Genomic DNA, 17808 nt, shown 5'->3' with positions numbered 1-17808 from the left:
GATGTCTTCAGGAGGTTGTGTTTTGGTTTCAGGTTTTTTGCTGTTCTTTGTTTTTGTTTTAACAATAGCTGTAGACAAACTTGTCTTATTTAGAGTGGTGAAGCAGCCTGCTCCCCCTTTACCTTAAGCTGCCTCCACAGGTAGCCCTCGCTAGATATGTGGATGAAACAATGTCTGTCTGAGACTTTTCCTGAGTATTTTCTTCTCTTCCCTTTTGCCATGTTCCTTTTCTCACAGCTTCTGTCCTTTTCAGTCAGTCTCCTGGCTGATTTATTTTTAGCATGTCCTATCATATTTTTCTTCTGTCCTTACCTTTCTCCAAGAAGAATCTGGTTTGAATTAATATTAAACTTCTGAGTTGAAGTTCTCAACCTTGTAGCACTTGGGTTCAGAGTGGTGGAGGAAGAACATGTGGGCTGCTAGTTTGTGCAGCATAAGCTGCGCTTGTGTGTACAGCCACAGCATTTCTCTCAGGGTTTCCATTTTGCTCATTCCTTTTGTTTGCTGAAGATAAGCATTTGTATTACTGGGATTTATTTGTCCAACCTTGTTTCATTTAAGAAGGTCTTTTCTGAGTGCAGAGAAAATACTCTGCTGCCAAGAAACATGGCTTGGATTCCTAGCAGGAGATGGGAAGTTTGGGATATTACCTGTTTCTGTGAAAAAAGGCTCAGACAAAAACCTCTTGGCAAAAGAAAGTCCTAGTGTCTATGGACAGCCTGTTAAATGGATTTCAGTAGGGGCATAGACTTACTGCAGGGCCTCTTGCACAGGTTTCACACATCACCCAGCGGTTCTTCTTTAGCAGGTAAATGTGTTAACCATCATGCTAGACTTTCAGTGAAGTCAAGTTTTCTCCATCATTTGATTTCAAAGCAAATTCAACTCTCACCAGGTATCCTCTGTGAGCAGAGGAAGAGGAGAGAGCAGTATAAACTGCATAAGATCTTGTGCTATGGATCAAAAGATGGAATTGTTTAGAAAGATATTATTGAAGAAAATCTAATACAATATATTTTTTACTACATTCATCTCCACCTCAACATTATATGAAAAAGTCCTATGTCCAGCCCTCATTTTGCCTAGATATTAATCATCTGAGACCAGATGAAAAATCTTGCAAATATTGGTATGTAGATAAAAATGAACTTATTTTTAAGGTTGCTGTGTACACAAGGTGGCAACAGACAGTGTTTTCTTATCAGTGACCATCATTTGTGTAAATATGTTGCCTGTAGGAGATCTTGCTTAATCGTGTCTAGATGTAGATACCATATGTGTTAAAATAGTCACCAAATATGGTATCTAATTTGTAATCATAGCTGATGACACTGATAGTGTTTCATCTTAAAAACAAGCTTAGTTTTAAGTAAAATAGGGACAATTAATGAAACAACAGTTAATGAGATATTTGAAATACAGGAATTAATTTCCCATGTAAAAATAGGTAGAGATCACTCTGTTAGACATCCCTTCCTACTGACTGAGAATAGAAAAGGTTTTTAATTTTATTTTACTAGTGAAAAATACATAGCTTCATGAATCAAACTGACAGAATATAAAATTAAGTGGGGAAAAGCAAAAATATTTGCAATTGATAACATCACTTAATATTTTAATTCTGCAGGTTATAACTTTAATTCTGGGGATGCAAAATGTGGTCATTTAAATACTGAGAAAGAATGTATTCCCTTATTTTGTTTCTCCATTCAGTAACTATGTTAAACATGTAGTATGTAATCACAAGCATCCCTAAAAAAGACTGCAGCTTTTCCTATACTTTCCTATACTTTCCTATACTTTTTCCTATACTTTCCTAACTGACTAGCAGCCATAGAGGACAAAAATACTCTCTAGTTCTGTGGAGGGCTGTGGGTGAGGAGGAGGCACAGTCTTTGTTTGACATGTGTTGTCTTCTGTCCTCAGGCAGGCGGTGAGAGGAGCTTCTGGTGCAGCAGCCAGGAGCAGGCACAGGCCCTCAGTCAGAGTCAAGCTTCCCACGGGCACAGGGCTTTTCTTCTGGGCCTGACCAAGGCACTGTCAGGCTGAACCAGGATCTGCCCTTTCGTTTCTCTCTCTTTGTTACACAAAAAGACTAGTCCAGCTGTGAGAAAAAGTCATTCGTGTTTTGGAGAATTGTACCGGTTTTTGGCTAAGGATATTAGGACCTCCGTTAGGTTTCTCTGTTCTTCATGTATCATTTGATGCATTTGCACAAATGCCATGTTTGGATAATTGCTTTTGGTTGAGGAATAGGAATGGTCAGGCCCCCTGTGAGAAATAGTTTGTCCCACAACCAGTGCAAATGGATTTCCATTCACTGGTTAGTATAGAAGGCTACTTACATAGTCAGTTTTACTGAGATCACATGCAAACTTCAGTTGTTGTTTTCTTCTACTCCCATTTTAACGATTAAATGATATTCAACTGATACCTGCATAAACAAAGGTTACATCCACAACTAATTTGCCACAGCCTCAAAGAGGCCTTTATTGTGAGATGAAGGATGCTGTAGTCAGCCGGTTTCCAGAGGCATCGGGGATATGACTTACGATTTACAAGACTGCAGGACAGAGAAAAGAAAGCACCCTTGACTGGTCTCAGTAAACCTCTGAATCAAGGGCTTTTTTGCTGTTGAGGTGCAAATCTGTTATCTCAGGTTTCTAATCTATAATATAAGATCAAAGTGTAACTGCAAAAGAGTGAAAGCAGTTTGGCAAAGCAGCCCCAGAAGAGGGCATAGTGTAAGGATTCAGATGTGGTGCAAGTAATATTTTATTTCTTTGTGTTACAGGTTGCATTGAATCTCAAGCTATTTGTATGTATTCAGGAAACAGAATAATATGCCAAAACAAGCGCTGAGCGCAGACCTATAAAATATACATTTTCTTATATTAATTCTTACTAAGTAGAATTGTAACATTGTCAAATGCAAGAAACTCAGTCACCCCAGTCTTGCATTCAGGAGTGTGTTGTGATAAAGGAATTTATGAAATATTATTTGAAAGGTGAATTCAAACTACTTGGGTAATGTATCCATAACAAATAGCCTGAAATTTATACATGGAATCGATGAGGAAATCTAGGGATTTATTAAAAGGTCTGGGAAGTTACTGGCAGGACATTAAATGTGGGTTTCCTTTGTGGCCTGTAAAAATCAACATGTTAAATTTCAAGCTAAATAGCTCCAGCATGTCACAGCATAGGGAGTGATATGCCTTTTGAAGCAGGGACATAATTCTGGGTATCCTGCTGCCATTAGGATAGTGATAACTTGGAGGAGAGCAGAACAATATGGCAAGAGTGAACTGGACTCTGAAGGCTTTGGTTCATGAGAAAAGTTCAGAGCTGAATAAGCAGCGAAGAGAGAAGGTGACTGAATTATTGTGCTTGGGTGCACAGATGTATAGTTGAACATCACAGGATACAAATTAAAAACAAACTATTTCGTCTCAATTAAGATTTGCTCTGACAGGGAAATAGTTTTCTAAAGCCAGTAGTAGCTCTTACGTTGGACTTCTGAAACAAAGCAGTAAAATGTAGTAGTAATTAATTGTCACTGACCTGGTGATAGATTTCTGTTGATTGTGATATTTTCCAGGCTTTTGCTGCATAGACTTGTTTATAAAAGGGCATCAAGGCTTCATAGCATCATTCTGAATGTATTTTAGAGAAGCATGTTTTAAACAAGTCGTGTCATAGACCTTCATAAGCAGATCTCAGATGCAACAACGGTTGCTGTGTTACTGTATACCTTTTATAGGAATTTTTCTTTTTTCATTTTAACCTTTTGGCAGTTCTTGGCATTTCCTGAGGAGCAGAGGGCCTCCGTGTTCTTTGCACAGCTGACTGTTGGTACCAAAAGCTGTTTCATTTCTTGAGAGGGAAATTCTGCTGAATACCTGATGATTGCTGTCCTTAAGGAATTTTCTTTTTTTTTTTTTTAATCTACAAGGTTCCCCATCCATTCCTCTTTTACTTTGCTGCTCCCAGCAAATTCACAACTGCTGCAGCTGCTTCAAACAGCTGCTATGCTAACTCAAAACAGATGTCAAAGCCAGAGGTCTGACATGTAGTGGAAATCTACCATTAAATAGCACCTCAGTGGTTTATTTGACCCTGCTTGATAATGGGCCACAGAGGGAAAGATTTTTCACGCTATATTTGTGCCCAAGCCACTAAATCTCCAGGGAACTGGTTCACAGTTAGGAAGTAAGATTGGCAGGCCAGTATTTTTAAAGCCAAATCCATCTCTCCTTCAGCACTGAGGACAAACAAGTTGCATTGCTTCGGGTGGATCTCATGGTGGACCAGGCAGTGTTTTGTGGTTATGGTTTTGTGGCAAATGCTTTCTATGAATGAAGCTCAGAGAGGAATTTAGGGGCAGAAGTTCTTGAGCTAACTGAAGTTGGTGAGAGAGCTTCCCAGACTTGCACTGCAGAGCCCTTGCTGGTGGATAATGAGGAAGTGGGAGCCAAGAAGTGATTAGAAATGAAACCGTGATGGCTCAAAAGAGCTAAGAGGCTCATCATGTAAAAACATTTGGAGAGGGATCAGTATTCACCGTTATTATTTAACATGGTATTACTTAATACAGATGTCCTGTGCAGTGAAATTACAAGACCCCATAGCAATAAATACATGGAACTAAGAATAGCACTGTATTTTTACAAGTTTTGTTTTATTTTTATCTCAGTCACATAAAAACATACCAGACACATTCTCTCATCTTACTCTTGCATCAGCCAGACTCTTGTCATGAATGGGACTAAGGTCCTAAGTGGAACTAGAAACTTTCAGCACTGCAGCTAATACAGTTTCTCTGACAGCAAAACGTCTTACAATGCTGACTTCTATTTTCACACTTTACGGAATTAGTGGGAGAGTACCCTGGAGTTATTATACTGTAGGGTGTTCTGGAAATATCTTCCAGATGAGCAACACTGGCCCCTTCTGGACTGTATCCCTTCTCTGTGCCGTGGTCCTACATCCCACATCAGTGAGCCCAGGTGACTCAGATCCTTTGCCACTCCCCTGTGGCACAACAGTAATGAAGTGGCTGAGCTTCTCTGCAGATTCCTGCTGGGGTAGTGTTGGGGGGGACTAGATCTTTCATGATTTATAATCCTCAGTCCTGATGTAGACTGGGAATATGTTAATGAATTTAACAAAATGTCAAGCAACATTTTTTAAGAAAAAAAGCTGTTTGTAGATCCAGATCTCTTCCCTCTGCAGGCTGTCCCTCTCCAGAGTTCAATGAAAGGGGCAGTGCAGTGCTCTCTGCTTTGATCTAAATCTGCATAGATGCATGAAGATTTTATTAGTGCCTCTGCTTTTGGGTTTGGTCACTCTCTGTGTACCTTTGCTTGTGATATAGTATCATGCAGAGTTTCAAGAAAGACAAAGACTCTTCTATTTTGTAAGGGCAGGAAATCATGATTTGAGCAGAGATAATAGATAATTAGGCACCCGTGGATTGTGTATCAGTATTTTGATAGCTTGTAGAATACAAATTTTGAGAACTGCAGCAATACAGACAATCTTCTTCCTCTGCAATTTATGCTAAACCATACTCCTTGCCTGAAAACTTAAGAGACACGCATTCATTCATATTCAGAGAAGAAAATCCATTAAACCCTTTTAAATATTCCACCAAAAGAACTTTGTTGTTACTGTAGTAGTGCTACTCTTTGTTGCTTTTAACAAATTCTGAGGCTGGTTACACACCACAGACTTTCCTCACCAGCTGTTTTGTGTGGTGCAGAGCTATCCCAGTTACCTTTAAATACATTAATTTTCAAGCAGAATCCAATCGGTCTCATGTAGATATTTAAATTAGACACTGCGTAGCTGCAATTTTAGATGCTTGTACAGACAGGTAGGCATTTCTTAAGACCTGCGAAAGCATTCAGTATTTTGCATGTTGGCAGTTCCTTCTCTCCTCTTGACCCAAGCCAAACCATCTTCTGCTGGATCTCATTCGTGCCCCAGGACTCTTGCACACCACGCTGCAGTTTCTGGGGGCCTTAGGTAGACTGCCTACTCATCTAAACCTTGGGGCTCTTCCTCAGAAGACCAAAGTATGCAATGGATTTTGTATATCTTCATTTTCAAGGATTTTCAGTTACATGATTTATACTGGTGAGAGGTTCTCACTTCTTCCCTCCTGGGAGGCATTTTTTAGAGAATTCATGGCTCCTGATAAAAGTGCCAGGCTATGTAGGCACCCACGTAAGTCTGAGAGAGTTAGGCAGTCCTGCAAAGTGAAGTCCCGAGAACTGAAGCAACATCTCTCCCGTCCATCAAGCTCACTCTGGTACCTCTGTGCACCAGCAGCACCTGTGGTAAAGTCAAGGCTCCCCTTAGGAGCAGAATAAAAACCCATATGCAGAGGATGACTTCAAAGCTGTTATTATAATTTCTAATAGTAAGTATGCTACTGGGGAGAGGGAGAGCGGCAGGCAGGGAATAAAACTTCCTCTGTTGTGTAAATCATACCCTTTGCTGTCCAGGCCCTTCAGAGGTTGCCCCAGCCGTTTCCATTGCCTGGGGTTTGCAGCTGAGCCGTGACTCGGACCTGTGGTGGTCAGTGATGCCATTCACTCCCTCTACCCACTCCTCCTCTCCTTTACCACCTCTGCTCAGCTTTGCTCTGTTGCTGACCCTTCTTCTGTTCCTTGTGAAATACCTGCAAAGCTATTTATTGTCTTCCTTCCCTTCTCCTGCAGACTGCTGTACCGAGAAAAAAACTGGGCAGCAATTAGGTTACTGTTATGCTGACTGGTGTGTTCCTCTCTCTCTCTATATATATATATATATATCTGTCTCTCTCCCCATTGTCCCATACGTCATTTGCAATTACATTGTTTACAACAGCTCTGGGGCAAAGATCATTCTCCTTGAACAGCATCTACTGCAGTGACTTTCTCACCTAAGGCTATATACAAAGTCTGGCCATACCGGTGCTTGCGGTAGTGTACCCGTGACAGTGGGATGCAGCTTCAGGAGGCAGCAAGCATCTTATTGTCACTGGCTGTGTGATGGGAAAGGGAGTGGGGGAGTGTTTCTGCTGTTGATTGACACCTAGGTTTCTATTCTTAAAAACAAGTATGCTATGATACGTGTTTGGGAAGAATCAGTGTGATCAAAGTATGACTTCGCGAAGGTTTATCAGGAACATCTTTTCAGCTAAACCCATTAATGACTCCTCTGTTTTGGCAGTACAACTTGAAAGTGATGAGATACGTTCCCTTTTTTCCACTTTAACTTGATTATTTTTTTCCCTTTCTCCCTTTCTACCCTCAGTTTTACCATGCGTGCTGATCAGCTTGTTGGAAACACCTTTTGGAATATGTTTATCTTGAATGTGAGCATGTTATATCCCAGTGTACAGCTCTAGGTGTGAAATGTGTGTGTACACTTAGGTGTATATATGAATGTATACCTGTATATATGTATATAGGCCGTAAGAAAATGTAAAGTGTCTGGATTATTTTGATGTTGGGGAAACAAAATTTTACCGCTAATAAGGATGAGTAGAAGTACTCAAATTGAGGAAATTTGAATGCTCAGAAAGGGGATTCAGATCTTCTCTGCAATCCTTATCCTCAACTGAAAGGTCCATAAGTTAGTTTTAGTAGTTTTCTCAAGTGTTTTTGCTACGTTAAAACCAAGCCTCAGATTACAGAACTGTTCTTGAATGTATCAGCTCAGAATCATCAGTGGATTTCAGTTTAAAGCTGAAATGCAGTTATATTAAATTCCTAAATGGAAATTGAAGTCTCTCTTACAGTATAAAATATATATTCATGTGTGGTTTTTTTTCCTTTATTTGCTGATATTTCTTCCACTTCCTCTCTCTGTTCCTAAAGGACGAAATGCCCCAGGAAAGCCAGTGAGAGAGGTTAGTGAGATGCAGGCTCACTGCCATGGCTTCTGTTTGTCACAGCTTGCTTTCTGTGCCCAGCATGCGTGTGACGGCAGCACGGGTTTGCTTGGGTTTGGTGAAGGGCGGGGGTGGTTTTATTTTGCTTTGAGTTTTGTTTGATTTCGCTGAGTGCATTCCCCATGTGTGCTCTAACAGTAGCGTACCTCTCAACTTTCAGTGGAGGCAATGTCAGCTCAGGGATCTGCATTTTCTTACATCCTCCCAGAGGTGGAAACGCAGGAATGGGGAGGAGAAAATAATAACACTGAAATTAAGCCTCTATGTGATAAAATGCGATCAGCAAATACGCTGCGGTCATCGACTTACGTTCTGTTGCTCTTGTATGTAAGCACAGCAGGGAGACCTATGTCTCTTGCTGTTCTGCTTACATACTCACAATTGTGTTTACATATATGTGCCAATACGCCAACCATCATCTCCAGTTATTAAATAGTTTTTTTATTTTTCTTTAGAACAGTGAGAGTTGAGAGGTATAAGAGATTCAGGTGTTTTAATTTCCTGATATACTATTGCAGATTGAAGAATGCTACTAACATTTACCAGCTCCACAGTGTTGTATTCAGCAATGCAAATATGCAATGGTTTTCACTGTGCACTCCGGACATGGTTGGTTTGATGCAAAATAGACTGTAGAATTTGTACATCGCTGCTTGTTAATGGAGGAAAACGTTTTGCACTGTGTTGTCATAGCACCTTTGAAAGTATTTCCAAAGAGCCTTGGTTTTTCCTCTGTGAAGCTGCTCTTGACTTGCCAACCAGATACAATGTTTGAAAGATGAATTCCTAGAGAAAATTATTATTAAAGATAAAATATTCAGTGCCTGCCTGAGTACAATTGCAAGTAGCTGCGAAATGACCTTTCCCACATAGAAGATGTTTGGTGTGGATGAGGCAGAAATTGAAGGGTAACCGGGTTTGCAGACTTCTGCTGGTGCGGAGAGGGAGGCTCATGGAAACACACTGCACTGGGGCTTTTAGCAGAGCTGTTATGAACCCCCAGTCACTGACAGGCTACCCTGGGAAAGCTGGGATTTGTTCTAATGCAGTGCTTTGAAATACAGTGGTTCTCTGCATTGGCTGTAGAAGCGGACACAGGTCCAGCTACTTTGAGGTGTAAGATCCTCAGTGCAAGTTAAGTCTGTCCTCAAATGGCAGATCCTCTCATACGGATCAAAAAAGGGTGCTTGGGCTGTCATCAACAGACTGCACCAGTCCAGAAATTTTATGGAAATTATTTCCTGTTCAGCCCTGCATATGTTCTCGGTTCATAAAGTCTGAGAATTGTTCTCTAATTCAGCAAAATAGATTGTTGATTTCCACTATCCTCATTCATATTTATGCATATTTTTCAGAAAAACCTTCTGCTGCTGACGGCATATTTGATACAAGTATTAGAAAAAATAAAATAAAATAGAGAAAGGGACATGTCCTATCTGATCACATTCCAGCAGCTTAACCCTAAAAAAGGTGACTTCATTGAATCATTCACCGCTCTCCAGTCATATTTGTGTTTACTGACGGTTGCCGAGGGGACTTAATAACTTGTAGAGCTGAATATAAAACGCAATTCTCTGCCTGCTTACAAAGTACATGAGCTAAGGTATATAAGAGCTTTTGCTTTATGTGTGAATCCATTTGCACAAAGGCAGATCATGCAGTTTTAAAACCCACCCAGCCAGGTTTTGATCCCATTAGTCACATTAGGTATTGTCTTCATGTGTAATCCCATGGATTTCGTAGCATTACTTGGTACAAGTAAGGGTATCAAAAATCCAAGCCACCAAGAGGAAGGATTTTTCTTTTGTTGGGGAAGGGTTAGAAATCTGTGCTGCTAAAAAAGGCACTGCATTGTATTTGAGTTTCTTAATTTACTTTCTATCCGCTCTTTCAAGTCCGAATGCTCCACATTTATTTCTCTGACAAGCTGTAGTAGATCATTATTCAGTTACTGTGCCCTCACCCGAGGGCCTTCATTCCAGCAGAGCCTCTAAAGCAAATTCAGCAGATGTGAAACTCATCATTCTATATGTGACCAGAAGTGATGCAGTTAGTGTCTGCAGAAATAGGTGTCTTCTGCTTTAAAAGCAAATGCACCTGTGTTAGTATTCCCTCCATTTTATAAGGCTAAGTTAATATCATCCGTGTCCACTTTGAGCTTTATCACTGAATTTCAAAGTGTGCACTAGTCCTTTTCTTAAATGGTAGCATCTTTCAATCTTTCAGTACCTCAAGCATGGAGAAAACTTTCTCAGCTTTAATGTTTTTTTAAAAAAAAAAGAATGGAATTAATGCCATTTTTTATGGTGTTACTTCAAAAATATGAACAACAATGAATGTAAAGCTATGATTAATATTTTTCTAAGTACTTTGGGGATAGTATTTTTCTCACTTCCTTTTTAATTTAAAATGTTTCTGTCCTATATTTCCATTTTAGGGCAAGTAAGCAAGTATTCAGTAAGTAGAGGAAGCAGAGCTCTGTAGAAACAGTGAATTTGAGCTCTTATTTACGTAACGGGCATTATAGAAGGGGATGTATTCATCACACATACAGTACCGGGAGATTATTGCATATGTTGTTCTCAGCTATTTGCAGTCTGGATTGACCTAGCTGTTACTCCCATCTGCAAGAGAGGCAAAAAAACTGCTGGCGGTGCAGCAACGCCCAGCTGAGGGTTCGCCAGTGGAGTGGCCGGAGCACAGCTATGGTGCCAGCTCTGCTGGCCAGTCCTCCCTTCCATGACTGCCCCGGAGACTGTGGTCCCCAAGCTGTTGCACTTTACAGTCCAGCTATTAACATAAACTGCAGTCAGCAGTGGTTTATGGTCGTGCTCTGAGCTGTAAACTCAGATGGCTCAGGAGGAGGCACACAGTGGTTCGGTTTTCTGCAAGAGAAAATTAAGACCTGTGCTAGAGAGGTAGCATGGATGGTGTGGGGGAGCAGCAGCCGTGTCTCCTTAATCACCCAGCACATCTCTGTGCAGCTTTTGTGGAGGGAGATTGGATTCAAAGCATGGTTATTTCAAAAATATGGCAGCAATTAACAGAGAAAAGAAAAAAAAAAAAGACTAGCAGACATCCCTGTTATTTTTATATGTTAAAAGAATACCTAGGCATCCCTGGAGGCATAAGGTTGTCTCAGCCCGTGTTTTAGTTGCCTGAACAATTTATCAGTTTGGACCTACTGTAGCATACTTCTGAAAGGCTTTTCTTCTATGTTTTTGATTGAAGCTATTCTTTCTATACCTAGCCTCTTTTTATAAAACCAGTTTGCCTTTGTTAGCTTTACAGCTCTCTATCTGACAGGACAAAATAATATTAACAAATACTGATTTTTTCTGAAGATGGGGTTTAGCAATTTGGGTTGCTCTGAGTCCATGGAAGGGTGATCGCTCTTCCTGAGCTGGGAAGGAGTGGTGTTGGAGTCCCTGAAGAGCCCTGGAGTCCCATCATTGTTTGTAGAAACAACAGATCACAACAAATCTAAACGATAGACAGTGACCCCGCAGGCAGCAGTGCCTCTCATGTCTGGTTAGCCAGTTACGACGATCAGCACTGCCCTGTCTCATGTCTGCAGGTTGCTGCAGGTGAGAAGAAGAATATTGAAAGCCTGTAGATTTCTTGGAAGTAGTTTTCAGGGTTGAGATGTTTGTGGGGATGCTGCAGGTGACTCCGGTTATACCAGAGTTGTTCCAATAAAGCCTTGAGAGCACGTGCTACAAATGTACCTGAGCCGTGTCAGAGTTTCAAGTAAATAAAGCAAACCAGTGGCAGTTACTTTTCTGTTTATGTAAGCATCTCCCATCTAAAATATGTTCTTGCTCTCATATGGCTTTCTCAAATTTTCACTTTCTATGGTGTAATTTGCTGGATTGATCTCAGTCTGCAAGGTGCCAGTAAGAGAGATTATCCCTTACATCTAAAATACATGTGGTAGCATACAACTACTTTAAGGTAGGTTATGTTTTGACCAAAACTTGGCAGGGATTTTTCCTAAACTGTTACTTGACGTGCTGATGAGCAAATTACAAGTTTCTGCTTAGGATGAACAGGATGACTATGCATTAATGTTTTATGGATGAAATTGATGCATCTCTTTCTCTCTGCTTTAGTGCAATTAGCAAAATGTCACCAGATTAGAACCAAGTATTTCTTTCCATTGATACCTGGCAAACTGTGCCCCATGCATAACACAACTCACTATCAAATGGGCAGCTTGTTGAGTAGTTATCATTTAGGTACAGCATAGTTTTGTGTCAAACAAACAGACACTTTAGAAACTCACATTTAAATCTAAAAGGTGTTAGCGGTTCTCCAGAAGAAGCAAACTTCTATGGATATTTCTTAGGTAATTTTTTTCTATTCCATAAATGTTGATGAATATTAACTAAGTCACTCCCAAGCTCCTATGTACTGTAGAAAATTCAGCTGTGCAGAACTACCATAATATTTGAACACTTGGAACAGGATGGTGAGTTTGATTTGCCCCACATGGAAGGTTAATTCCTGTTGTTAAAGAAGACAGTTGTGTCAGGAGGGACGCCCACCATGTAGATGGGCAATGGTAACAGTCAGGCTCCGGCACATTACAGGTAGGGGCTGCATGGAAAGTGTACCCTGGATACCATGGTCATGCCCTTTCTTCATTTGGGTGCTCCTTTCTCAAGGACTGTGGTGAGGACTTGGCATCCACGCTGATGCAAAGCATTCCTGGGAAGCAGGGCTGTGGGCAGATGGCACTGCACCCCCCCATGTTTTTCCAGACAGATACTCTATTGCAACTACTCCAAGGGGGTAAATCAAATCAAATTTGTTGCCCTGAGGCCACAGTGACGTAAAATTTTACTGAGTAATACTTCCCCTGATAGATACTTTCAGTTACTGGCACTCCGCAGCTTGGGGACTTCTTGAGTTGGAGGTCACATGCACTTCTTTGCATCTAAATAAATCTTTCTTCAGTGATTATTTTCTAACTCCTTTTTAAACTCATTTATGTGTTTGGCCTCAACATCAGCCTGTGGCAATGAGTTCAGTAATACAATTACGTGCTGTGTGGAGTATAATTTCCTTCTGCTTGTTTTAAGACCTTCTGTCTGCTCATTCCTCCTTGTCCTTGCAAGAAATCTCCCTCCTCAGTCATGCTTTTTCAAGGAGGGAAATCCAGATGGGATTCAGTTGTTTAAACTGCGATGTCTCTGTCATTTGAGATGCTAGAGGGTGTTTGAGGCAGTCATAGAGGGCTGCAGATCTGACACGGGACTTGCAGGAGACCCACACTCTTCTGAACAGCAGCTGGAGACCAGGCAGGATCTGCAGAGTGCCTAAAATGGCAACTTTGGGCAGTTTAATCACCCTGCCTTCAAGTCTGTTTAGTCTCTAGTATTGAAGCCATTTCTTACTGCTGATCAGCATTGCTACCTTTCCTTTCATCTGCAGCTGTGGTAAAAGAATGTGAGAAAAAGTTACAGGTTTCATCTCCAAAACTGTACTCTGTGTTCATCTATCGCTTCTGTGTAGGAGGACCCTGTGTTGTGGTTAATCATCTTAGGACTTTACAGTGGCTACAGGTGAGCAGAAATGCACAAGTGAACCACTGTATGGTAGTTACTTGATAATTGTGGCATCTTTGTTTCTGCTGGACTGCATAGGATATTTTTAAAAGGATTGATCTGCAGCCATTCAGTTTTGTTGTCATTTTAGCTATCCCTGCAGGTATCTTGCTGGGACCTCGGGTTTAATGATTTAGTTAATTACTGCTGATCTGTTTGTTTTCTGTTTTTCTCTTTGATAGAACATTGAATTGTCAAACACTTGCAGCACCAGTTGGAAACTTTTCTGTGATGTCAATGGATTTAATCGTTACTCTTGGTGAACATTCGTAGTGATACAGCCTCAACGCTCCGGGGGGTTTGTTTGGAACACAAGTGTGCTGGCTTATTGTCAACATAGTTTACCGTAGCCATTCAGAGTACTATTGCTGTTAAGTGTTCTGCAAAACTTTTGCTAACAGCAACATACTAGACTCATCTAGGAGACTTTTGGAAAGTACTCTCTGGTGTACTCCACTGGGGACGGCAGCGAGCGGTACACGGATGGATCTGTGCTCAGCCTTTTCTGTAAAATGTTCCTACTAGTCTGCTGCCATGTCTTCTTTGTTTAATTTCCTCTTCTCTGACCTTCTTTTTCAGGCCACAATGTAGGGAGCCTTTTCCACATGGCAGGCGACTTGGGAAGAGCGATGGAAACCTTAGTGACAGTGATGACTGACGACAAGGTGTTAGAATAGCAAGATGTGTTTTACAACTTCAGGCGTCCCGCATGGTTTTTATAATATTCATACTACAAAGAGGATTAGACTGTAAGAGTTTACAAGAAAACAAATCTATATTTTTGTGAAGGGTAGTGGTACTATACTGTAGATTTCAGTAGTTTCCTAAGTCTGTTACTGTTTTGTTAACAATGGCAGGTTTTACACGTCTATGCAATTGTACAAAAATTATAAGAAAACTACATGTAAAATCTTGATAGCTAATTAACTTGCCATTTCTTTATATGGAACGCATTTTGGGTTGTTTAAAAAAATTTATAACAGTTATAATGAAAGATTGTAAACTAAAGTGTGCTTTATAAAAATAATTGTTTATAGAAACCCCCTTTAAAAAAACACAAAAAAAAAAATCTGAGGCAGTGCATTTGTTTAGTATCATTTCAGCTCTGTAACTGCATCAGAGAGATTCATGTCCTGTGTTCTTTTCCTTGCCTATCAAAGAGAAAAAAGGAAAAAAAGTATTTCCTGCAGCGACATCAAAACAGCCAACTTGATTTCTCATTGGTTTCGTCTGACTAGGGCTGGCTTAAAAAAAAATTTCTCTTGAACTTCTAACTAAGGTAGTTGCTTCACTTCTTTCCAGTAAAACGAAGAATTACATTAATTACACAGCTAGTTTGCAATAATTAAATGAAAGAGCACATTACATGACAGAGCCTGCAAAAAATTAATGAAAAAAACAGAAAAGCCCCAGAAGAAAGAAGGAAAGAGTTTAATGACCATCCTGTGCGCCAGCATTTCCTCTGCTGACTAGATTCCTGAATGCTATTAGTAAAGGAACGTAGAAATTGCCTTACTGGGTTAAACCTTTGGACCTTGGTGTCCGGTACCCCGCTGGCCATGGCCAGCAGCCAGTGCTTCAGCAGGAGCTGGGTACAGCTTTCCCCCACCCGCTGCCATCGCTCGCCTCACCTTTGCTGGAGAGGAGAGAAGAAAGGGAAAGGTTCCCTCCTGACCCCCTGTGGGATCAGCTTCTGATCTGAAGCACTTGCAGAGTGCTCACAGAGCATCTTTGCTTGTCCAGCTCCCAGTGCTCTTAATGAGCACGAAGCAGCTCGGTTCTCTGGAAAATAAAACCAGAGCTTTCCACAGTACGTGTCTCAGCCTGCTACAGCAGCCAGTCCCAAGGTGCTGTAATGCTGCGAGCAACCTTTGGGAAAGGCTGTAGAAGAGTTACTGCTGTTCTTGCGCGTGTATAGCGATCAGGTGAAGGTAGCCACACTGCTCCATGAGATATTTATCACCCAAACAAAGGCCCTGGTCCTTTATCCTCCCCCTTTTCTCTCTACAAGTAATCCCACACAATTAATAATATTGTGAGAAAGAGAGGAACTGATAGCGAAACAGATTAGCCAGCTTGACTGCAGCTCGTGAGAGGTAGGTTTGGGTATGAGGTGCTGTCAGCAAAAGCTTTACCACTTCATTTCCTTTACCAGCTTTTAATTTTACCTTAGAATACGTAGAAACACACCGTCTGACTTTATATTGCGAGAGTAAAAAATCTGTTACCTCTTCTTGTATGAAGTGTAATTAAACTTGGGAAAGATTTTATTTTGAATGCTAGTTAACATTAAACATGGCTAGTCATGCTATTTCTACCTCACTTTGGTTTTGTGGTGTTCCTGACAATAACGTACAGATAATGTTACATCATCACCACGTGTCCATTGTGTGACCAGGTCTCATCGTTTAAATAATGCCAACAACAATAATCATTTACAAAAAGTAAGTACAATCCCCCACACACACCTCTGCTTTCCTAGTAAAGAGCTTTTTTAACACTTTATTACAATAAGAACCCTCAGTATTTCTCATGGTCTTTTTTTATCAGAAGGTTTAAATTGAGATCTGAGAAAGAGATGGGTTTCTTCTTTTTTTTTCCCCTTATACATTAAACCTTCTCTTCAGAAAAAACATGGAGGAAAAATGGATTGCACGGTTGTTTTCATCAGGGTTTTGTTTTGTTTGTTTTACTTTCTAGATCTTAGTTTTGGAGTGAGTCTGTCAAAAAATATTTAAAAAGTTGAAAGCTTTATCGCTGCTTTTTTAAGCATAATTTGGGAAGTATTTCATATTCCTTATAATGACAAAGTATTAAACTGTAAAACATAATCAGTGTAGTTGAATACATAAATACCATATGGCATGTTATTTCATTGTTACTCAGTACTGGTTTATTACTTGGATATCATAATATATTGTGTTTTAACACCCAACACTGTAACATGTACTAATTATTTTTATAAACTTCTGTTTTACTGCATTTTTTCACAACATACCAAATTTCACCAAATATATGCCTTACTATTGTATTATATACTGCTTTACTGTGTATATCAATAAAGCACGCAATTATGTTATAAAAGGTGCAGTATTTTTTATCGAGGTTCAGCAGTCGCCCAGTGAGTCTCCTCTCCAGCAGTCCTCGCCCGGGCTGTGAGCCCAGCACCCCCTAATGCCAGTTGCCAAACGTTAGTGACGTCTTGGTGCCTCGGCCTCCTCCCCGGCAGGCAGGGTGCTGCCAGCAGCACTCGGGGTTTGGCTGGAAGAGGAAAAGCAGCTCTACCTCCTTGGTTTGGGTTTTTCTCCCCTATTGAAGTTGTGGACCTCCTGGTTTTATGCTTCCCAAGCTTTTTGGAGATTGCTGGCCCCACGCTTTCTGCCTTGTAGCCGAAGGGAGCTTCAGATCAGATTGATCTTCACTTACCAATCCAGCACTTGATGGTCTCCTTGCCACCAGGTGTAATGCTAGCAAGCCTGTCTTCTCCGGGGCTTTGGGAAGTGTATGTTCCCATCAGAGATGCTGATCACACACATCCTGCCTCGTATCTAAGAAACACGCGTTGGTTTTGATACCCAGGCTCCACTCAGTTGTGTCACGATGCTGTCTTTGAGCTGCCTTTTGATGGTAAAAATAATACAGTGAAAATAATAAAATACAAAGGAAAAAACAGCATATGTTTGTCTATGCATTTGATAATACAGTGGGGGAGGAGGTGGGAATTTCCTCATTTCATTCAGTTGAGAAAATAAATACACATCCCACATCTACTCTCCCAGGCTTGAGTTACTCTGGATTCACTCCTACATGAATGAATCGGTGTGTGCCTTGCTGTACTGAAGTCTCCTCTGAAGATTACACAATACACAAAGCACAGCAGCCACCAGTGACAAGAGGGCTCCTATTTAATTCAATTAAATTAAAGAGAGAGGAAAGCTTTCTCCCTGTTGCTAATGCTGGAGTGGTTGCACACGGGGAGACGCTGTTGGGTTTGAAACCTGGCCATGAGCCAGAAGGATGGGGCTTGTGGGTGGTCTCATTAAATACCTAAATGAACTGGAACGTCACAAAAGGGCATGCGAGCAAGGCAGAGGAGCAGTTGCATGCTGCCTCATCCCTCCGATGCGCTGCAAGGGTTAGGGAGGGCAAAAACCACATACATGTGCCCAACTCACATGCACGAAGCTAGTGCTGTGACGAGCAAATCCAAACCCTGGTCCTGCAGGTAACATCCTGTGGGCTGTCTGTCCCTCA

General features: G+C 40.9%; 1 protein-coding gene across 16 annotated transcripts in view; it reads left to right on the top strand.

Annotated features, from left to right (window-relative positions):
* DMD (dystrophin) overlaps positions 1-15605 on the top strand; it is a 1208820-nt gene extending 1193215 nt beyond the window's left edge. For 11 of the 16 annotated variants that reach the window (XM_026858158.1, XM_026858140.1, XM_026858110.1 and 8 more), the window contains one exon: positions 14134-15605. In XM_026858158.1, the coding sequence (XP_026713959.1) occupies positions 14134-14231 (98 nt within the window). In that variant the 3' untranslated portion in view covers positions 14232-15605. Of the gene's footprint in view, positions 1-7871; positions 7904-14133 lie in introns of all 16 variants that reach the window. The other 5 variants (XM_026858211.1, XM_026858131.1, XM_026858114.1 and 2 more) reach the window with 1 other exon arrangement.
* The last annotated feature ends 2203 nt before the right edge of the window (positions 15606-17808 follow it).

Source organism: Athene cunicularia (assembly GCF_003259725.1).
Source record: "Athene cunicularia isolate RWA chromosome 1 unlocalized genomic scaffold, athCun1 chr1_part1, whole genome shotgun sequence".
NCBI lineage: Eukaryota > Metazoa > Chordata > Aves > Strigiformes > Strigidae > Athene > Athene cunicularia.
The sequence above is the reverse complement of the archived record's forward strand: the minus strand, read 5'-3'. Positions and strand labels throughout refer to the sequence as shown.